The sequence below is a fragment of the Choloepus didactylus genome, chromosome 6 (genome assembly GCF_015220235.1).
Source record: "Choloepus didactylus isolate mChoDid1 chromosome 6, mChoDid1.pri, whole genome shotgun sequence".
Classification (NCBI taxonomy): domain Eukaryota; kingdom Metazoa; phylum Chordata; class Mammalia; order Pilosa; family Megalonychidae; genus Choloepus; species Choloepus didactylus.
The window spans coordinates 138,939,211-138,962,604 of record NC_051312.1 but is presented as its reverse complement, the minus strand read 5'-3'; the positions used below and the strand labels follow the sequence as shown (position 1 = coordinate 138,962,604).

The window sequence follows — 23,394 nt, the reverse complement described above, 5'->3', positions numbered from 1 at the left end:
TCCCAAGCTGGGGCCGCTAGCACCTCCCAGTCCCCATGTCAGCCAAGCCCGCGTCGTGGCAGGCTCAGGAGGGGCTGACAGAGGCCACCTCAAAACCCCCTTCTCCAGGTAAGCCTGCACCTGGGCCACATGAACCACGGAGAACTGCTGCCTCATCAGTGCAGGCAGCGAGTCTATCCCACCCTGTCCACCGCCAGTTAACAGTCAGTGCAAATTCTCAGAAGTCAAGATGTGCTTTTAGCCTGAAGGTCACAGACTCTAGGATTAGCCCTGGAGCCTCTTGTACGTCCTTCAGGGAAGAGAACAGCTGTTCACCCTCCTCCTCCCCCAAACGTTTTCAGAGGCTTGAGACTATTATTACACCATCCCTCAGCTTTCTCTTCTTCAGGCTACAGCCACCCCCTTACCCCGCGGGTATTATTTCCTGAACCCTCCCATTCTAACATACCCACTGCTCACCCTCCACCTCTTCTGAGTTCTCCTCAGCCCCCTGCAATCCCGGGGTCTCTGGCAACTCTGGCAATGCCTCCCTGACCTGCTGACATCTCCACAGGGCTTGGCGGGGGCTAGTGTACCCGTTTCCCAACCTCCAGGCATTGGCACCAGGCCCTCTGGTAGAATGTTCCACTCTCTGATCAGGACCCAGGATACCAAGAACACCTTGATCCCCCTGGGCTGGGCGGTGGGGTGGAAGCAGTAACGGGGGCTCAAGCTGAGTGGCTCTAGGAGGGTGGGTGGAAGGAGTGGGGCAGGTAGAGTCCTCCAGGCCACTGCTACGGAACAAGCACGAAGGATCTCACCTACTAGAATTCACCACCCTCCATCAACTCGCCCTTCCTACGGATCCCCAATCACTACTGCTAGAGACTCAAAGTTCACCCCTTGAAGGGGAAATGGGGACCTGCAGGATGTGACTAGAAGGGGCCTCCCTTCCCCCAGAGCAATGAAACTAACCCTTGGCAGGACTCTGCTTCTAGATGGCACCATGTAAAGAGGGAATAAAAAACAAAAAACAAATGAACAAACAAACAAAAATCACAATTTCTAGCTAGAGGCAGTGTTTGGGGAGCAGGCAGAGACACGGGGAGGGGAGGCAGGTCTGTTCTCTGACTTGGGGTGCAGTAGGAATGGTCGGTCCCTCAGTGACTTCAAGCCAACCTGCCAGGGTGGCAGTGGGGACGGCCCTTCTGCCAAAGGGACGAAGCAAGACAGCTGGGCCAGAACTGGGAGGGGGCGGAGGGAAGGTAGGGGATGCTGAGCACTACGGACAATTCCACACTAGAGGGAGACAAAAAGACAGAGACAAAGATGGCTTACTTTTGAGAGGCGCTTGTGAGACTAAGAACAAGCATGCACAGAAGGTGTTTGGGGAAATGGTGGGGAAGAAAAGGAAGAACAAGAAGTCAAAAGACATATTCAAGTGGGAAGCCAGCTCCCAAGCCTCTCCCCACCCCTTCTCCAGGGCCTGTGAGTACAGGGACAAAAAGAAGCTTCTTGAAGGAACATTTAGGCTAAATATCTTCTGCTCCCCAAAGGACTGACATGGCAGAAGAAAATCTTTGGAGAACCATAAGTGGCTCAGGGCCTTCTCATGCCCCTTGGGGGCTTGTTTTAGGATATCCTTAGGCCAAAGGCCCTAGTGCTGAGGTGGGAGTTCTGACATAGCTGGGAGGGATGGAGGGGCCCGGCAGATTGTTACCAAAGACAACGCAGAGTGATGGACAAGGAGGAGGTTAGAAATAGGATTCCACGAAGTTCCCTGAGGACTTTTTCTGCAGGACGGTTATTCCAAGTAAAGTTCCTTTCCCACCCCAGCCCTAGGGACCAAATTTGGAAAAGGGAGCAGTGATAAAGAGATAACCCTCCTGACCCCCAGTGCATCCCTCCTCCAAATTTCAAGGCAGGTGACCCTCCCTAGCTCCTACATATAGATAGCCAGTCTGAGTTGTGGAATCATTTCACTAGCTGATGGGGCCTCTCTCAGGTTGCTCAGCTGGGAGGATATTTAAGGAGGGTCTCCCCGGCCTGCCCCACCCTTGCCTTGTTGCACAAAGACTCTCTGGGAAACCAGGGCCGCTCAACTAGATAAGGTCCCCACAGCCAGCCAAAGGGGAAGAGGGGAAGTTGTGAGCTTCCAGGGGGGTGCGGCTCACCTTGGAATTTTTGCCACCGCTGCGGGCAGACTGCGAGGAGCAGCTGCGCTGCACCCCCTGCTCCGGTGTGGACGGGGACTTGTCGGAGGAGTGATCGGAGCCCTTCTCCACCATGGTGTCGCCGTCGGCGTTCTGTGGGGTGGGCGAGCGAGAGCGCTTCCGGAGGATGGGCGAGCAGGCCGGCGTGCTGCGGTTGGAGTTACTGGCAGTACTGCAGGGGCAGATGGACAGAGGGATGGGGTGGGAGAGGGATCAAGGGGAGAGACAGGTAGTTAGTGACCGAAGGCCAAAGATGGAGCCAAAGAAGCCAGCTCAGGGAGCCAGGGCTGGGGAGAAACAGGGAGGAAGGGACCCAGCTACGGACTTATCTGCACCGTAATACCGCTGCCGGCCAGGAGAGGGCGGTGGTGCCAACATGAAATAGAAATAGGAAAAAGGGGGAGGGCAGTTAGACATTTAGATGTCCGTCCCTCCACCCATCCATCCATCCATCTGTCCAAATATTGTCTGAGCTCCTGTTATGTTCCGGAGACTGTCCTGGGCACACAGAATCCAAGAACTGAAAGATTCATTAGAGATCTTCGAATACTACCAGCTCATTTAATAAATGCTGCAAATCCAAAGTTTCTAAGTTTTGTTTTGGACATTTTTGTCCATAGGAATAATGGTAATACTGCTTCTTTTCAAAGCATACACATGCATATTATTTCACTGGGTTCTTAAAACACACCGTTGAGGTAGGAATGAAAAGTGTCAAAATCCCTCTTTTTATAATGAGGACCAATACGTGGCAGAGAGATGCTAAGTGCCCTCCAATCACAGAGGACTTAGACATACTGGTTCCTGCTTCCCCTGTCTGGGGTAAGGATGAACCCATCAGAGGACTTCCCATTCCATATTCCATTTCCCCAAATTCATTTCTGACAGGACCCTGATGCTTTCCACCATACCAAATCCATGTACATGAAAGGCTTATAACCTGTACAAATATACTCATTGATTTTTAGCTTGTGTTGTTAACAGACTACAAGGAGAATAGAAGAAGAAATGGAGGCAAGAAGAAAATAGAAGCAAACTGAATGCAGGTACATTCTAACAAGTGTTTGCTTTTCTTTGAGAAAATGGAGAAAGGAGAGAGATGGAAAAAGGAAAAGGTTAAGAAGGAAAGAGGCAAGGGAAATAAGAAGGAAGTAAGTATGAGACTGGAAAGCAAAAGGAGCCCAAGGGTGAGACGGTGAGAAGCCACATGTCCCACCTACCAAGTGGGGCCAGGCCTAGGGGACAACCCAGCAGAGCTTCCGAAGGGCCCTGCAAGCACTCTCAGGAAGCTTCATCCCAGCCTTCCCTCAGGGAATGGATGGGAACACTGTCATTTGCAGGAAGACAACACTGCAACCTCTGATGTCCCATTGGACACAGGTGCAATGAAAACCAAGCCCCTTTCAGCAAAACCATCCACCTGGGGATCCCCAGCAGAGAGAAAGGGAACAAAGCTAAAGCCAGCAAGCAGGGGGATGATGGAGAGGCAGGGGTGGGGGTGGGGGTGGGGATGCTGTAAAGTTTCAAAAAGAAACCAGTGGAAGACGACAAAAGGAAGACCAGAGAAAGGGAAGAAAAATGTGCCCAGAGGATGGAGAAAAGTTAAGGCCCAATGCTTCTCTTCACCCCAAAACAGAATTCACACTTAGAGTCTCATTTATAACACCAACATTAACTGTTATTTAGGGGAGCCTCAGATGCCTCTTTCAAAATTGGTTCTTCAATTTCTCACCACATCCTCCACCATCCTTTATCCACTGATGCTCTGAACTCATTTGGTTCTGGAATAGGAAATTGGATCCCCAATCCTCAGTTGGAAAAGCTGAGCCTTAGGAATGGTGGCAGGAGATCCCTGGGATCAGATCCTCGGGGGAAGCCTCGGGAAGCTCCTGAACATCAGACTTGGGTGTTCACCTTTCCAGGCTGAGCCTCCTTTCTCTCGGCCAATTCCAGCCCAAGGCCAAGTATTGCAAGGTTTAAACTATCTTCTAGGATTACTTTCCTGTGGAGCAGCCAGAAACTCCACCCCAATCCCAACTGGTTTGCTCAAAAAGTACAAGAGTGTGGATGACAACCCAGCACGTGCTGACGTGATACAATTACCCCACAGCACACCCAGTGTCTCTTCATCACACAAGGCAATTCCAGGCCATGGAGTGGAGATAAAGGGAGATCCCGTTATCATTCTCCAAGCCCTGAATCCCTAGTGATAACTGGCTGTCGAGGAGGGGCTCAAGCAGAGGGGGCACAATAATTCTAACCTGAAGGAAATGCCAGGTATCCAGAACAACAGGAATCTCACACGAAATGAGTGAAATGGTGATAAGAGCTCCTCATCTCCTAGTGGTCCCACTCAAGCCCACCCTTCGACCCATCAGTCAATAAAATAAACTTACACCATTACCTGTTACCTGCAACTTCAATCTCTCTGTGCTTTTAAGGCTGATCACCTTCTTCCTTCTAGAAACTCTCTCCTCTCTTCTGATCCTCTTCTGGTTGGCCACTGGCTCCTCTCTCACTACCCTGCCTGAAATTTAGTCCTTCACCTCTCACGGCTATCTTCTGCTTTTCCACAATTTCAACAACATGTCTAAGCAGAGGACGCCTCTGCTTCCAGTGCCGATCACACTTGCTCGCTTCAGCCCAACAGCCGGCTGCCAAGTGGACATTTCCTCCAGATGGGTGCCTCACTAGCACCTCAGATCCCAAACAGAGCTTGCCGTCTTTCCTCCCAAACTCTCCTCCCACGACCGCCCTCATTCTCAAAGGCGTCACCGTTTCTTAGTCTCTCAGGCTGCAAACCCATCTCCTCCATCTCCCCCGACCAAAACTAAGCCACTGACTCCTGTCAGTTCCATTTCCATAAAGCTTCTCAACCCATTCTTCCTTTCCATGCCCATGGCCCCAGTTCAGGTTCTCAATGCCTCTAGACTATTCTGAGAGCCTTCTAGGTGGTCTCCTCATCCCCTTTTCCTCTTCCATTTTCATAGTCACACCCCTGTATTTGTATCTTTAAGCAAGCCTGATGGTATCTCTCTGCTCCCCACTAGCACTCATGTTAAAACGCCAAATCCCCAGCATGGAATTCTAAGTTCTCTACTGAACACAATGTGACACCTGTCTATATTCAATACTTCATCTCCACTACGTTCTCTAAAAGAGTTCTAATATTCTAGACCTGCCTCTCTTCCCCAGTTTTCTTAATATTCATCTCCTTCTCCTGTCCCCAGACTTTCACACAACTCTCCACTTGTGCCTGGAGAGCCCTGACCCTCCGTATCTACCTACTGGATTCCTGTTTATACTTCAAGACCCATCTCAAATCACACCTTCTCCAAGGAGCTTTGTTAGACACCCACCACCGAGTGAGTTAAACACTGAACACATTCTGCCTGCATTAAAATTAAGACTTTCCTCCTGGGCTGCAAAATCCTGCAGTCTGCACATTGTACAGATGTCCCTCACCACCCAGCACTGCGCTGTCTGTACAACGTGCTCAGTGTCTGCTGAATTCAATCCCACCCGACCGAAGGTCCTCACACCCAATGGCTTTAGTCCCCAGTATCATGACAGCTTCCGAATCTGCACCTCCAACTTATTAATATTCGTAAAGATGGCTAACAGTTATTGAATGTGTATGAGCTCCTGGCACCATGCCAAGCACTATCACATTTATTTCTCCCAACCAACCTATGCAGTATTAATGGATATTATTAATCCTATGTTACCGGTGATACCACTTAATTCTTGACAGATTAAGTAATTCCTCCAAAGTCACACAAATGGGTAAGTAGCAGGAAAGGATTCCACATGTAGGCCTATCTACTTATACAGCCTATTCTTGGAACCACGCATTCAATAATGTTTATTTGCTGGGTGGATGGATGGATGGATGGATGGATGGAAGGTTGGATGGATGGACGTATGGATGGATGGATGGGTGGGTAGCTGGGTGGGTGGAAAGAAGGAAGGAATCACCTTCTTGCCTCTAGCCTCCAATCCATTCTCTACTTTGCTATCAAAATGAGCTTTCTAGTTCTAAAGAGTGAATTTGACATTTCTGATCATTCCTCTCCCCTGGTTAAAGTCATCTCATGGTTTCCTACCCCTGTAGAATAAAACCTGATCTCCAAACCATGGCATGTAAGTTCCTCAATTATCTTTGTTTAATCTTTGTAGCCACCCTCTGCCTCAGCCCTCAAGGCCTGTTTACAGATCCTTTAGCCACACTCTCCTCCTCTTCCATGTCTTATACTTCTCTCCTTACGGAGCATCATTGCCTCCTTCAATTGCTCAACTAACAATGTTTACACTTCAAGACTAAGCCCAAGCATCCCCCTTACTCTCCCATGTTCCACCTCTGATCCTTCACTGTACAAAAAGAAATGCTTAGAACTATAGTTCTAACTCAGCAAATCACTACTGGACTTGCTCAGTCCCACAGTTTTAAAAGACACCTCCAAATCCCATAGATTTCAGTGTCCTGATGAGTAAATGAAATCAATTCCTATGTATCATATATGATACTCAACGGTATGCCACTAACCTGCTCCTGCCACCGTTATTATTAAAAGCATTGCATTATATTTCAAAATCTTGAGATTTAAAGCTAAACAGGCTTTAGATTTACAGTAAAGACGGGAAGGGAGATTGACATTGGGTGCACTATTGTTTTTTAGGGTTAGTACACCTAACTCTCAACCTCACATATGAGAAACCTGAGAAACAGGGGGGTCAGGGTGCCTGTTCAAGGTGATGAGACTTCATATCCAACCCTTCAGTTCCCCAAATGTTTACAAAGCACGAGGCATAACGCTAGGCTTTTGAGGTCATACTGGTGAGCAAGACAGGATGCTTGTGCTCGGGACACTTACAGTCGGGAAGAGCAGACAGGACACCACTTCACACCCACTAGAACGGCTACAATTAAAAAACCATAAAACAACAAGTGTTGGTGAGAATGTGGAGAAACAGGAACACTCATACATTGCCGGTAGAAACACAAAATGGTGCAGCTTCCGTGGAAGACAGTTTGGCATTTCCTCAGAAAGTTCGGTATAGAATTACCATATAACCCAGCAATCCCACTTCTAGATATGTACACAAAAGAACTGAAAGCGGGACTTGAACAGATATTTGCACACCCATGTTCACAGTGGCATTATTCACAATTGCCCAAACATGGAAGCAACCCAAGTGTCCGACTGTGGAATGGATAAACAAAAAGTGATGTGCACATACAATGGAATATTATGCAGCACTAAAAAGGAATGAAGTTCTGTTACATGTGACGATATGAATGAACCCTGAAGATATCATGTTGAGTAATGAGCCAGACACAAAAGGACAGATATTGTATTGTTCCACGTATATGAAATATCTAGAATATTCAAATTCATAGAATCAGAAATTGGAAGACAGGTTCTCAGGGGCTGGGGTATGGTAGGGCTAGGGGGAGGTAATGCTTCACTGGTCCAGAGTTTCTGTTTGGGGTGATGAAAAGGTTTTGGTGATGGTAGCACACCATTGTAAATGTCATTAACATCACTGAACTTTATACTTGAAAGTGGTTAAAAAGGGAAATTTGATGTTGTATATATGTTTCCAGATTAAAAATAAAAAAAAGAACATAAACTGTACAACATAATGTAAATAACTAATGTAAATTATGGACTATAGTTAATAATATAATAATAATAATATTGATTCATAAATTGTAACGAAGGTGGCACCACACTAATGCAAAATGTTAATAGTAGGGAAAACTGTGGAGGGTGGTATATGGGAACTCTGTACTTTCTGCATGACATTTCTGTAAACCTAAACCTATAGCTGCTCTAATAAAAAAAAAAAAATGGGGAAAAAAAAAAAGAATGGATTAGAAGGACACTCAGTATCTTAGTGTTAGTCAAAAGAGAACCCTGGCATCTGAGATCTGGTCTTTCTCTCCTCCACAACTGACCATCTGTGTGACTCTGTCATGGGACGTAAGATTGATAAAGTCCATTTCCTCACACTCCCAAACACACACAAAGAACTAGACATGCATTCCTCTCATCTTAATATGCACAATGGGTTGTGTGGGAGGGTGGGGAGAGACTGAGGTCTCCCAAGCCAGACTCAAGGCCTCCTTCCTTGAGCCTATGCCACTTGATTTGGGTTCTGAAAACTGTGTTACAGTTAGCCAGGTGAAGAGAATGGGAGAGAGGGGTGGGCACATTGGTAGACGGAAAGAGAACATTCCAGAAAAACAAAACATCATGAACAGAGGTGTGAAGGCATAAAATAGCCTGGGATATACAGAACATTACCAGCAACGATGTGCTATTGAAGCAGAGTGCACTTAAGCGGATGCTTAAGCGATTCCTGTAATCAACTCTCTCCCATAATCTGCCCAGTGAAACCCCCACCAGTCACTAGCAACCCACTGCAGGGCTCCCAGAGATTATTCACTCATTTCTCCAGCCCTCCTATTTTTAACACCTCCTGCGAAAACTATTTCACTCCTTTCCTGGTTAGTTTGCTAATAAATAGTGCTTCCCGAAGTCTGACCCCAACACCTCATGCTACAGTTTGATCCTGCTTCGTATAGTTAGGTCTGCAGGAAGGCGCTGAGAAACAGGGAAATGTGGAAAGAGGACAGAGGCCCTTTCGGCTTTCTGCAGTGACATGCTTTGCAGCCTCTCCCACCCCCACCTCGAGACACGGTGGCTGCTGCACCACTTTGCCCGGCTTTCTTTTCCCTTCCTTATCCCTGGAGTGCCCTGCAGACGGGCACACTTGTCAGCAAGCCAGCGCCCTGATTAGTCACCCGTACATTTCTTAGAACCCGGAGCAGAGCAGAACAGTCCACTGGTGTTTTGGTGTTCCTCATTCAAGTGAACATGCTGACCTTCAGAGACATCAATCATTTCTGCCCCAGAGATTGCAAAAGATGAACTTGTCATCCTAGACCCCTGTCTCCACCCGGCTCTCCCGCCATCAGATTCCCACCCCTCCTTCCCAGCACCCTGGACATGTTCACCCCAGCCAAGCAGGCACCTGGAGGACCAAATGTATGGCTGTAACAGGTTCCGTGCCAGGGTCACTGTTAATTTTTTCTCTTACAGTGAAAAAAAACTATATTTAGCATTAGCCCGTTGGTCTCCGTTTAGATGATCCCAAACTGGCCATTTTTAAAAAGGAAGGCTCTCATATTTTCCAGGGCACTGCCACTTCAGAGAAAGAGCAGTGCATTAGAAACCTGAAAAGCCTGTTTCAAAACCAACATCTGACTGCTGAGGGCCTCCTCTGGCAGTACCCGGTCAAGATTTGCCACCTGTCTTTGGTGTCCACCGGCCCAGCTGAATCCCAGCTCCACCTCTTATCTGCAAAGTAGCCCTGGATTGTTGTGTCCTGTGCAATATCCTAAGTACAACAGTCAGCACCATACCTAGCATTTAACAAGTGCTCAATAAATTGCTGCTGGAGTGTTTATTAAGAAGGCTCCTGCTCCTCTCTGCTGAATGTGGAATAAATATCCTCGCCCGCTTCCCTCTCCACCAGGGCCTCCCCGAGTGGGCCCAGGACCCCTGGGGTGCTTCCTTCCAGGACAGCATCCCAGCCCCCTCAACCAATGAGCTGAAATTTGCAGGGGACCGTCTGAAGACTCTGCATTCCGAACCAGCACTACAGGGGGTTCTGATGGACTCAAATTTGAGAGCCACTATTCCGAAGGAACCGTCCTATAAGAATCAAGGGATGTGACATCTCTGCTTGACGTTAAGAAGGGCCTGCTTAGAATGCCTTCCGTGTACTGGCTGTGCAGCCTGGTGATGTAGCTGTCCCCCCTGGGGGTGGGGGGACTTACTAGAATGGTAAAATCATTTGGGTTTCTCATAGGACCAGTCTGAAGTTGAGCAGATGGGAGTGAGTGTGAGGATGTGGCTGAAAGTGACAGTGAGGTCGCAATTCAGTATGTGACAGGACCATGTCACCTTCTTTTAGCTGCAGGACCTTGGCAATGATCATCAGAGCCCAAACCCACAGCCATATGACCAGCCCCTCATTCCTTCCTGTTTTTTATAGCACCTGCTATTTCTGATATCTGGTGGTCCCTAACTCCTAACAGTCACACACCATCCCATGCTAATTGCGAAGATTCATCAGCAAGCCTCCAAGTGCCTGATGACAACACCACAAACATCCATGCAAATTAGCCAGCTCCACTTTGAATATTCCTGTAACATAAGCTCAAGTGTCTGAGATATGAAGACCATGGGTGTATCTGCATAATATTTGCATGAAATTTATATGCTGCCTGCAAATGCCTCCTTTCATAACTCTGTCTATACCAATCAGTTCCAAATCCAGAGTTTGTTAGGACCCCCGAAGACAGTTATTTTTTTCAATTCCTCTCTATATTCTTGTTCATCTCTTAGCAGTGTCTCAGTTCCTCTGTACTCTCAAAAAATCACAACATGGTCAGTGGAAAAGGGAGACCCAGCCAGAACCTTATAGAGAATGAAGGCCAAAGTCACAAATCCATGAATGGCAGAGAATGGCGCCAATGTCACAAATCTGAGCAGGGTCCCAAATTCTCCTTAGATAGCAGGATGCTGAGTCACTTAACAAAATCTTCCCATGTCTTGCTTCACTCATCATAATCCTCCTGGAGTTCTTGATCTCAGCCACCTTTACCCACAAAAATAAAACCACAATCCCTGAGATCACTGGATCATAGAAAAAGAATCACATCCTTTTCCTGTTACAGATAGGAATACAGGTCCAGAGAGATGAAATGATTTGTTCACCAAGAAATTAACAGGCAGCTGGATGTCTCTGCTCCTTTACCACCCAGACCCAGACTGCTAAGCATTGCAAGTCTCAGTGGCTTCTTTTTCCTCACCCTTTAAGGATACTGGATGGGATGGGGATTCAAAAGGATGAGAAATACACTGTTGTTTAAGGAGTAGTTCTCCATGACCATGAAGGGAACCCCTCTTTTTGTGTGCCTAACCCTTGGAATGTAAACTTGGGGATAACGTACTGCCACTGGGTGTAGTTTCTGCTCTAAAGCAGAAAGCCAGCTGGGCCTTTTGCCTTTTGTACCAAAACAGTGATGACCTGGTTGAAGTGATGAGGCAGCTTCTAGAAGAGGTGTGGTTTTTGGTTTGTTTGTTTGTTTTAACTGAGGAGAGGGTCTCATCCTGATCTTACACTAAAGCTGGGTTCCAGCCTGGTCCCAGAGTGCCTCCCCCCGGCCTGGATTTAGCAGCATGTTGCATTAGCAGCAAGTGGGTAGGAAGGGAGAAGGCTCCCAGGATAGTCTTTCTTTACTATCCACAGCTCACACAAATGCCACCTGCAGATCCTGACAGCAAGTCTCCCCCAATTGCTGCAAGAGTGAGATTTGACAGAGATGAACATCTTGTTCCTTCTCTGAATGGGTAGTGGTGTCCCGAACTTGCTGAAATTCCCTAGACTTTCCAAATTAGACCTTAGGGTGAAGGATGCAAGGTGTTCAGGGACAGGTTCATTCTGAAATCTGGAACCAAGAAGGTGGAACTGGTCTGTTGCCATGTCCAGAACCACTGGCCCAGATACCTTCCAATGGAAGCCAGACAACTCTCCAGACTCATTAACTAGCCAGCGATCCTCCAAATATTTGCTCACACTGTCCACACCAATCCAAGCACCTCCTCCTTTCTGCACTCCACCCCTCAGTGGTCCCCATCTCTGCAGATATTCTGTGGATGGCTCAGGACACTTCCTATACTAACAAGCTCCAATCCCTCACTCTTCCTTCCCTATCTAGCTCAAATCTCTCTTGGATGTTAAAGAAAAAAATTTTTTAAATCTTACGAGGGGGCTTGAAAGAAGCAGAGACCATCCAAAACAAGTAAGCCAGCTGCCTGATTTAATACCTAGCATATTCTCATTAGGGATCTACTTAAGCCTGGAAGGAATTACTTGTGGTGGGGGAAAGACCTAGCAGTGACTTCAGGTGTTGATAAATTTATTAATTAGTGTGAGGGGAGGGTCCATGGAAAGTCTTTGGTCAACCAGAGAAAAGCAGAATTTCGGTGACCCTTCTACAGGAATTCTAGGTCCAGGGCGGTGACGGGTGGAGAGGGGGCTGAAGATGGGGCACGGTGACGGGTGGAGAGGGGGCTGGAGATGGGGCAAAGGTGTTTGTCTTTCCTACTCAAACCAAAGACAAGAGACCCCTCACCGCAATGGCCGGACACTCCATCCATCCCAGTGGCCCCTTCCCTGGCTTTTCTGCAGCTTCTGTTCAGCCCCAGAGTTTGGAATTCCATCCAGGAACAGGCACGACAAACACTATTTTTCATTTCCATGGAGACCGGGGCTTGCAATAGAATCAGGACTCCCTGCCTGAAATGCCCAAACAGCCTGACCCACTTTTCCCCCCTTCCTTCAAAAACAAAGTAAGTTCGTCTGGGTCCTGCGAGAGTTGGGGGAGGAGCCAGAGCTCCTGTTATCTGGGTGGGTATTTTGGAGAGGAACAAGTTATCACAGCCTTTGAAAATGCTGAGGATGCTACAGCACCAGTTTCAGAAGTCAGACACAAGCTGTTTTACCAGAAGGGCTTCTAGGCTGCACTAAATATCACGCTTAATTTTCCTAACTTTCTGGAGGGAAGGTTCATCTCCTATAAGAGAAGTACTTTGACGACTGGGTATCCAATTGCTTCTGGAATCCAAACTTAGGAGACTACTCCCCTCACTGTATACTAGCCTCGTGGGTCTTTCTGTTTCTTGAATATACTGAGTTCATCCCTGCCCCAGGACATTTGCATGTGTCCCCTCTGCCTGGCACTCTCACTCTAGAGTTTTGAATGGCTGGCAACTTCCATCCTTCAGATCAAAGCTCAAATGCCCCCTTCTCTGGGACTCTATCTAATGTGGCCTCCCTACCATACCCCATCGTGTCACCCCTTTTTTCTCTTAACAGCACTGATCAGGAGCCAAAATGATCATTTTTGTGGTTGTTTAGTTGCTTACCACTAGACCGAAAGCTCCTTGGGGTGGGGGCCTTGTCTACTGCATTTCTCCTGGTTGCCCAGGTCCTCCAGCACAAAGACTGGCAGACACTGGGATTCCAGATATGTACTGCATGAATAAAGGAATGAGCTCGTCTTAAGGTCTTTCATTCCATTGTTCAGCCTCTCTGTTAGACAGTTCTTTCTTAAGTTGGCCCCAAACCTGTCTTCTCAGAACACCCCTTGGTCCTTAATTCTGACTTCTGGAGCCATGGGAAATATAATATCACTTCCAGACTCTCTCCTGGGCCTGGTCACTTGGTCAAGACATCAGGGCATACGAGTTTAAATCCTCAGTTGTTTTGTGCCCTTGAGAAAAATCACTTTATCTTTCTGTACACCTGTGCCCAAATGATAACAACCTACCTTATTGGGATGAGGGGCAAAATCTTAAAAAGAATAAACCTAATTAGACAGTGCGTCTCAAAAGTAAAGGACTTCCTATAAATTGCTTAGGGAGTGCAAAAGTGTTAGAAGTAGGAGGCGAATTCCCAGTTAAGAAACTATATCCCGTCTCTAAATTCTGTCCTTTCCGCCTGGCAAAGACACAGGATGAGAATGTAGATTGTTGCTATTTACATCGTCAGCTACTTCCCTACTTCCACAGGGCTGGAAAGATAAGACTTAAGATAAAGCAGGAGATACTAAAATTGAAATAGGAACTTACTGGTGTTGAGACTTTTCTCCTGAGACTGTACCCAACAGGACACACACTTAACAATTGAGGGCCCATCCTGCTGGGTTGGCAGGCAGGATGTTGGCTGAGCTGATCTACCATGACAGTCTGCAGTTCGGAAGGGACATTTGTGGTCATGTCATCCAATCTTCCAGTGGACACAGGAGTCCCCTCTACAATGGCCCTGAGAACAGCCACCCAGCGCCTGCTGGATATCTCCAATGACAGAGTGCTCACTAGGTGTCTTTATGCATGTTTGGACAGCTCTGAAGGGATCTCTAAGGGCCACAGTGCTTATTTATCCACAATTGTCAGTGATCATTATCAGACCACCTCTCTCTCAGCTTAACAGTCTATAGAAACTAAGCCAAACTTGCTGAATCAATGTAACTTAACAAGCATGTAGTGAGCACATACTATGTGCCCCCAACTTTGTAATTCACATCCTTCCTGAGGGCCCCACAGGGCAGAGATCATGTCACGGCCCTTTGTATCCACACAATATTAAATATGACATTGGGCATGCAGTAGGGACGTAATAAATATTTTTAAACTACCGATCTCAGTCAAATCTAAGTAAAACCCCCACAATGTATTTCAGGAGCTTCGACGCTAATGGAAACAGGACCTTGGCAAAAGCAGAGAGGCGCTACGCTATCCCAGGAAGCCCCTTCCTTGAATAAGATTTCCAATCCACTTGGAGGCCACAAGCCCCTGGAGCAAGACCAGAAGTTCAACTGAACAGAACTTCCAGCATCTTTCAGGTTTGCTCATCAGGGGCCCCTCCCCCATCTTTAGAGCAAGAGAAAGGTTGCTACTTAAACTGAAAGGAATTTGTGCAGGATCTGTCCATCCATCCATCCATCCACCCATCCATCCAACAAATATTTGATGAGGACTACTCTCTGTGTCAGGGAATGTTCCAGGCATCAGAGATACAGTCTCTAATTTTAAGGAATTTACAATCGGTGGGATAGACAGGCATACAATTAACCAACTAACACCATGTGATAAGAGCACCATGGGTTCAACCAAAATCTCTCCCCCCACCACCTGTCAAAGGATGGTGGCCAGGGACGGGGGAAGAGACAACTAAGAGTTGGGGAATCAGAACAAGTTGGCTTTCCTGACTCAACCCCTCACCTGTGCATGATCTGGGACAAACCACTCATCTCTGAGCTTTGACTTTTATGACATGAGAAGAATAAGAGTGAAACGCCGCCTGACCCCTCAAAGTCCTAAGATGAGGATGACGGCAAGCACATAAAGGATCCATACTGAGGGAAATGGCAGATCTGAGACAGAAGGACTCAAATTTATATTAGGGAAAGGATCCAGAAACAAGAACCAGGCAATGTGGTGACTGCAGCCTCTCTAGCTTTCCCCCTGGTCAGGGCCACATCACCCTCAGCCCCAGGAGGTTGCTGCAGCAAGCAGGGCAGTGGGACAAGGGATGCAGAGGCAGGTGAGAAGTAAACTCAGTATTCAGTGCATCCCCCCTACCCCAATTAGGTAGGGTCTTTAAGGGTGGCCAATCCCTGCCCCACCCCTAGAGAGCCAAACTCTATCTAGAGACTAAACTAAAGGCAGCAGAAGAATAATCATCATGCTAAAATCACAGAAAGTCTAGAATAAAGAGGATCCTAAAAGGTCAGCCACTCTGCCTGGCTTCAATACCCAAAGTAGGCATTAGCCTAATTTAAAATAGATTCAGGGAAGGAAATTTCTGGGCCTTCCTGAGACCTTTCTCATTGTCTCCTGCTACTGTCAGGAAGTTCTTGTTTTTGATTTAAAAGGGAAAAAAAAAAAAAAATCCAGTATGTTGCGCTCGATACCATTGTCTTTTAGTCCATCTTTCTCTGACGTGAGGCCAGTTCCCTGCTCAGCCCGTCTGCATTGCTATCCTCCCTTCTACCAGTGAAAGCATTCTAATTCCTCAAATCTCTTTTCATAGGTTAAAAATCATTTCTCCTACATCTCCACGGATTCTTTGTTTAAACTGAGCTCTTGTACCTCAAGCAACAGAGAACTCATTACCTGACCATGTAGCTCATTCCACTTTGGACAACACTGATGGTTTTATTTCAAGTTCAAACTGCCTCCTCGGGCTTCCTATCACAGGTCCTATTTCTGTCCCCTTGGGGGCCACAGAACAAATCTAATTCCTCTCCCACATGTTATCTGAACATGGGCCTCATTCCCCTCTGTCTTTTCATTTCCAGACGAGCTGGTCCCTTCAGTTACTCCCCACACAACATGGCTCAAGGTGGCATCAGCCACTGTGTCCACTCTCCTCTGAATGGAGTCCAGTTTGCTTCAACCCTCCTTAAACTGTGGAGCTCAGAAATGATCAGAACACTGCAGAGAACTGATTTGATCAGCTCAGAATAGAGCAGAATCATCACACCGTGCACTTCAGAAATCAGCATTTAAACCTATTATTTTTGGAGTCATCCTTGGAATCAGGGGAATCTGGAATTAGTCACGGTTCTCTCATAAGTCTCAACCTTCACGGAGAGTGTGACATCTGTATGCACACCCCTATGAGGACCACACCCACCCACCCCTACCCCCAGCCAGCCAAACCTGAGCTCTGGTGGGATCATGAAGAATCCATCCAGCCCTTACCCCAACTCACGTTATACTGCAATTCTGAACATTGACACTAATATCTCTAGGGCAGATGCAAAACCACAGCCCTTTGAGATTCTTATCTGGGAATGTCAAGGCTTTAGCAAATGTCTTCCCTCCTAGTTCTGCCATGTGTGCCTGGGACACTTCCTGCTTGCCTGATTTACAGAGAGACTGAGGTAGGGCCTGACCGGCCAGGAGGAAGCAATACTAGGAGGTGCCCCGGTCCTCCTGAAAACCAAGTCCAGCCCCTTATTGTCAGTGACTGGGCCGTCCAAGGGTGTGTGTGTGCATACACGTGTGTACACAGCGAAGGCCGCCTGCACCCGCCCTTCAAATTCATCTAAGGTGGGCCCAGGGGAACTTCAGGACTTTACTGTCCAATCCAGGGGTCAGCAAACCCCAGCCCACAGGCTAAATCCACCCGCTGCCCATTGCTGTGCAACCCACAAGGTGAGAATGGTTTTTACATTTTTTAAACAGTTGAATAAAAAAAATCAAAATAATAATATTTGAGACACGTGAAGATGGCATGAAATCCACATTTCAGAGACTATAAATAAAGTTTTATTGGAACACAGCTAAGCTCGTTCATTTCTAGACTGTCTGTGGATGCTTTCGCTCTACAATAGCAGAGCTGAGGGGCTGCGAACTGAGACCTGAAAGCCAACAAGGCCTGAAATATTTATAGCTGGCCCTTTACCAGAGAAGTTTGCCCACCGCTGCTCTAACAACGTCTGACCCCGAAGAAGTCTTTTCTGGGAGCCTGTCCTTCCTCCGTCAGGTCGAGCGGAGGGTGTTTGGGTTCTACACACGAGGAAGCTGTGCTGCCTCCTCCCATACAGCCCGGGTGGGGGAAGGGGCCGTGGGCTGGCTCCCACCAGCAGGTGCAATTTGAAGGGCGAGGGAAGAGAGGAAGGAGAGCTTGGTTTTCACCCAGGTAGGATGATGACAGCTTTCCCATTCCTTCATTCTCTCTCCAGTGGGTGATTCTGCGGTTGTTTAAATGCCTAAGAAGGTAACCAGACTGGCTGATCCTCCGCTGGCCACCCACTCTCACTTCTTCTGGGTTCTACCTTCTATGGCCTCGACTCTGACACTCCACCGCCAGGGACAGCTGCCCCCACACCCCCTTCCCTACCGTGCATGCAGGCCCTTCTCCCTACTAGCTTTTTCATCCACACTTCTCTAACTTGTGGAGTGCTGCCCAAGACAAAGGCTGGACATATGTCCCCCATTCGAGGCTAGCTGGGGAGAGAGGAGAGGAGGGAGGCAAAGGAGTGAGGGGGAGCATCCACAGAAGCAGAGTTTGCTGCCAAGGGTCAGAGGAGGTTCTACTGAGCGCTTGGCTGAGTCCCCAGGGAGACCGAGAGAGCTCCAAGTCCACCCTCACCCCTCCACTTCCCTAAACCGAGCAAATAATCAACAATGCAAGGAGGTGTGTGTGGGAGGTGAGGCCCAGCCACTGGGTGTCCATTTTCTCAGAGCACATGGCAAATCTCAGAGCCAAATGCAGGCTAAGCCAAAGAATAAACAAATCCCTTTATGTCTCTGAGACAGGGTAGCTATCAACTTCCTCTTTCCTTCTCTCCTCCTTCCGCTAGCCAGATCCATCATCCATCCATGGTTCCTCTCCCTGTTGAGGGAAGCCTGTCTGTCCAGATCCAAGAGAGAGGCCTGCTCGTCTCTCTCCAAACCCTGCCTCCCCTCCCTCCCTAACAGTGCTCTGGCCTCCTCTTACCCACCAGGGTGAAGTGGGTGGGTGGGGAACAGGAGCACATGGCCTGTCCATACCTCCCCCAGAAGCTCCCGGCCGGCTCTCCATGTTGCTCCACTAATTCAATCCTCTGCCCTTCTTTCTCCAAGTTGGAGGGCCGAGTAAGTCTTGCTGGCCAAGGGGACCCCATCAGTGCCAACCCAACCCCTCCCTCCAACCCACCCCGGGCCCACCCTTGGCTGCTCCAAAGCTCAGTTGAAGCAGTGCTACTGTGGGAAGGCATGGAGGCAGGGAGGAAAAGAGAAAAAGCTAGGGAGGGAAAAGAATGTGGCATCTCTGCAGCATGATGTCACGCTGGCTGCTTTCAGATCCCCCAGCAGAGAACAGAAGCAAACAACATGGACTCCGGATTTACTCTGCCTTGAAGGCCGGTGTTCTCGGCAGCTCTGAGCAGCCTGCGCCAGCTGGCACACGGCCAGGCACAAGGGTCCTGGCTACAGCCTCCCAGGGCCCCAACCCTACCCCAGACAGAGCCACCCCTTCCCCCCCAAAAACATAAATAAATAAATAAATAAAAAATCTCCCCCGAGGAAACAAAGATAGACTGACTCATACACACACACACACAAGCGTCAGCACGAGTGAGCACTAACCTGGAAGCCATTAGGAGCGGTAGCAGAGTGCAGTGCAGGGAGGAACTCATTCATTCATGCAGGGGGCAGAGGGGGGCGGGGGCGGGGATCGGGGGCCCTGAGGAGCTTGGAGGGCACTCACCTCCATGACCATCTCAAAGCCCTGTGTCTAACGGGGGGAAGGGAGTGGGGGCAGGGTGCTCAGAAGCTGGGGGGAGCTTCCTTTCTCTGCTACTCCGCACAGCTCTGGAATTTTAAGCGCGACTCCCCTTTATTTTCTTTGCTCCCACCTCCCTCTGCGGCTATTTGGTGTGGTCGTGCAGCCGCACAGACGTCCCTCTCTCCCTCGCCCTTGCTCCCTTTCTCTCTCTCTCTTCCCCCTCTCCTTCGCACACAGCTGTTCAGGCAGCTTGTGCACGCAGGCGCACAGGCGCACAGACACACTCAGACACGCGCCCCTCTTGCGCTCAGGCGCACACACGCACACACGCGCGCGCACACACCCTGCCGCCTGCCCGTTTACATAATGCAACTCTTTGGTGCAGTCGGCTTGCCGGCTCTCAATTATTCATGGCAGCTTGGAGGACTGAGCCGCGGGGGCTGCAGGCGTTAGTTCCTCTGCATCCCTGAATCTGACAAAACAGTACATGATGCTCCCGGGAGATTTTGCTCCCTTTGCTGCCGCCAATTATTTCCCAGGTGTTGCCTATCAGGTCGATGGGCATCAGGGGAGGTGTCCCTAAATAAAAACACAGGCATGGGGCTCAAAATAGAGGCTTGTGTCTCTCAAAGGATGACAGATGCTCTCACTCCCAGAGCCATGAGAACAGTGGGAAAGAGGATGGCGGCACTGGAGACCAAAATCTGCAAAAGAAAATGGCTGAAGGGTTCTTTAGGGTAGCAGCCACCAGGCATCTAACGCAGCAGACAGTGACACTCACTTCTTAAGCTGGTCAGACTCTTACAGATGAGAAAAATGACATGCAAGGAAAAAGCACGTACATTTATGACAAAGCAGGATCATAGGAGTTTTCAAACTCTAAGCCAGGCCTCTGGAGATTGCTTTTTAACTCCTGTCTATTCACTGAAGCAGTACTGGAACTGAAACAGACAGCCCCAAACGAGTGTTCCATCAGGTGAGAGGTATTTCATTCAGCAGTGATATTAATTAGTACTTGGAAAGCCGTTTAGGCTTTAGGAAGCATTTCACTCATTAACTAATTTGATCTCCCACAACCACCAACTATTGACACCATCTAACAGGTAAGAATGTGAGCCCTGGGAAAGCAGAAAGTCTTCCAGCTACCAAGTGGCTGGACTGGGTCTCCCAGAACATCCCATGATAATTAACTGCCTAATGGCCTGAGTGTGCTTGTGAGTTTTTGGAGAGCCACTGCCACCTTTTGAGGGGAGCAGACAAACCACCACCACAACCAAAACAAAAACAAAAAACAAGAGTGATGTGGTTAGCTCAGTGCCTCTCAAACTTTAATCACCTGGGGATCGTGTTAAAATGCAGATTCTGATTTAGCAGCTCTACCGCAGGCCTAGGCAAGGCCTGTGTTGCTGTTCCAGGAGGATGATTTGAACAGTGAAGGGTTAGATGTTCCTAAAAGACACTTTTATCTGTCTGCTGCAGCCACACAGGGTAACAAAGTGAAGGTGAAAAATAATTATAATCCAGTGATGTCATCTCTACCTGCTCCCCCAACTCTTCTGAGAGCTAATACTTCTTGGGCATCTGTGGGCAAAAAGTCTCATTCTTGGGGTGCCAAACCCAGCAGGCTCATCTTGAAAGGTTTTTCCAAGATGGTTTCTGTCTGCAGCCTGCGGGTAGAACAGCAGTCTCAGGGCTCCTTGGGGCAGACAGGCTTGGGCTCTCTGGCCCCACCTTGGTTACCTAAGGGAACCCCAGCTCCCAAGAAAGGTATACTGGCAATGTCCTGGGAAACACGCTGCCCCAATTCTACCATCCTTACTGGACTGGCTCAAGTCCCACCACTTCTGAAATGCCTTCCTACTTAGCACACTCTATCAGCCCCTTCTCTGTTGCTCCGTGGGAAGATCTCAGACTTGGGAGTCAGCTCTGTATTCAAAGCTAATAAGCTTTGCTGCCTTGCGGCTCTCTGACCCTGAGAGTAAGTTACCCACCCTCCCCCACCCCACCCCCATCTCAGACTCAATTTCTCCAACTGAACAGGCAATAATACTGCCTTTTCTCCCATACCACTGTCAAAAAGATGACTAAACAAAATAAGGCATGTGAAAGCACCCAAGGAAAGCTGACTACCTTGCCATTTCCCTTAAGACTACAGCACACAATTTAGAACTTAATTGTAGACTTGGTTGTTCTCTCTGTTGATTTTATCCTTAAGAAGACTGTGGGCTATTTCTCTGATGTCCCTCCAGTATGGAGGAGTTGTGGGTACAGCACAGGTTTTCAGTAAACATCTTTGCACAGATTGTCCTGTTCTCCATTAAGACAGGAGACCTGGACTGGTGGAGCGAAACGGCATTGTCCTCATGCTGGCTTCCCCACCCACTTACTGTGTGACTTTGGACAAATCATGCTAACTTTTCAGGGATTTTGCCTCTTCTACTATAAAATACACAGGTTCATCCTTCCTCTAAAACAGCTCTACAGAGCCCTGTATGGTTTAGATTGATAGCAACGGGTTAAAACTCCAGGATCAGTGATCAGACAGCCCTGAAAGCAAATACTAATTTCATGACCATTGAAAAATAAACCTAAGCTTCAGACTTCTTAATCTTTGAAAACTGTCACAAAAAATAGCACAGCACCTCAGTGGATTGTGTGAGGATTAAATGAGGTAAATACATACAGCACGCTTATCACTGTATCTGATACCAAGTATGCATCTGCCCAGTAAATGAGATCTAGTGTTATTATCAATATTGATCAAAGAGAACAGCTCTTGTTGAAAAACGCAATGAAAGATACAGTCTCGTGGTATTTGGACGGCTTTGATTCTGGACCTAAGAAAGTTTTAGTTCCTTAGGTCGTATGAGGTAGTACCTGAGTATTTTCTCAGTTATAAAATGTTAACCTTGGTATATAGCCAGAAGATCTGAAAGCAGTGACATGAACAGACATTTATTTGTACTCCAATGTTCATAGCGGCATTGTTCATAATTGCCAAGAGATGGACACAATCCAGGTGTCCTTCAACAGACAAGTGGATAAACAAAATGTGGTCTATACACACAATGGAATACTATGCAGCAGTAAGAAGGAACGAGGTCCTGAAACATATGATAACATGGATGAACCTTGAAGACATAATTCTGAGTGAAATAAGTTAGACACAAAAGGAGAAATATTATATATTACCACTACTGTGAACTCCCTGAACAATGGAAAATCAATGTTTTATAATGTAGAATATTGGAGACCTATGATAGAAGGGGGGGGATGATAATCTAATATGTCCAGATATGTTAATGAGGGTGAATTCAAAGGTATGGGAATGGATGGGATGATGATTGTTTGATGGGATTATAAGTATCAGAGCTGCACTGAAGGCAAACAGGATTGAAAGGGGTTGTTTAAATTAAGGCATGTATCTCACAGATCAGCACTACAAATATAGATAGGTGCTTGCATGATATACTTCAAGGTATGACATTGGTACAGAGAGTTGAAAACAGAATGGTATAGGGAAAAATCTACCTATAGCATACTAGGGACTAAAATTAATAGGAATACCTTACTAGTACCACACAAATACTAGAGACAAATAATTAAGGGCTGAAAAGAGCTATGGAGTGTTTTGGGTCACGAGAATTGTTTAAAATGGAGACTGATGAGAATAGTACAACTAAATGATAACAATGTGACATAAGGATGGGTTATCGTGGACAGAACATATGCTAAATCAAGTTAGGAACCTCCTACTTTATAAGTCAAGCCCTTGATCTTGAGGCTTGCTTGGGTGAAACTTACGGTTGTGAAGGGGAGGCTATAATTATGCCTAGGAGCCACCCCCAGAAAACCTCTTTTGTTGCTCAAATGAGGACTTTCTCTCTCTAAGCCCAAATCTGCAAATAAATTCAACACCCTCCCCCCCCGATGTGGGACAGGACCCCCCACCACCACCCCCGGTGAATGAGTCTCCCTGGCAACATGGGACATGGAGTCCAGGAATGAGCCTAACCCTGACATCGAGGAGTTCAGAATGCCTTTTTGACCAAAAGGGGGAAAAGAAAAGCCACAAAATAAGGTTTCAGTGGCTAAGAGCTTTCAAATAAAGTCGAGAGGCTGTCCTGGAGGTTACTCCCATGGAAGCTTCAGCTAGACATATCAAATGGTCACAGTATGATAAGCCCAAGTCAACATTAGTCCCAAAAACCCAAAATAATACCCGGATCCCTATCTGAGACCCTATAAAAGTTTCACTCACTAAGTTTATTTCTCAGAAGCTTAAATCCACCAGAGAGCTCCTATACCAGCTAAGTCTCAAAATCCAGAGGCAATAGCCTTC

General features: G+C 47.6%; 1 protein-coding gene across 7 annotated transcripts in view; it reads right to left on the bottom strand.

Moving 5' to 3' along the window:
- Positions 1 to 23,394, bottom strand: part of GRAMD1B (GRAM domain containing 1B) — a 195,063-nt gene that overhangs the window by 43,525 nt on the left and 128,144 nt on the right. For all 7 annotated transcript variants that reach the window (XM_037841782.1, XM_037841777.1, XM_037841778.1 and 4 more), the window contains one exon: positions 2,154 to 2,364. In XM_037841782.1, the coding sequence (XP_037697710.1) occupies positions 2,154 to 2,267 (114 nt within the window). In that variant the 5' untranslated portion in view covers positions 2,268 to 2,364. The remainder of the gene's footprint in view (positions 1 to 2,153; positions 2,365 to 23,394) is intronic.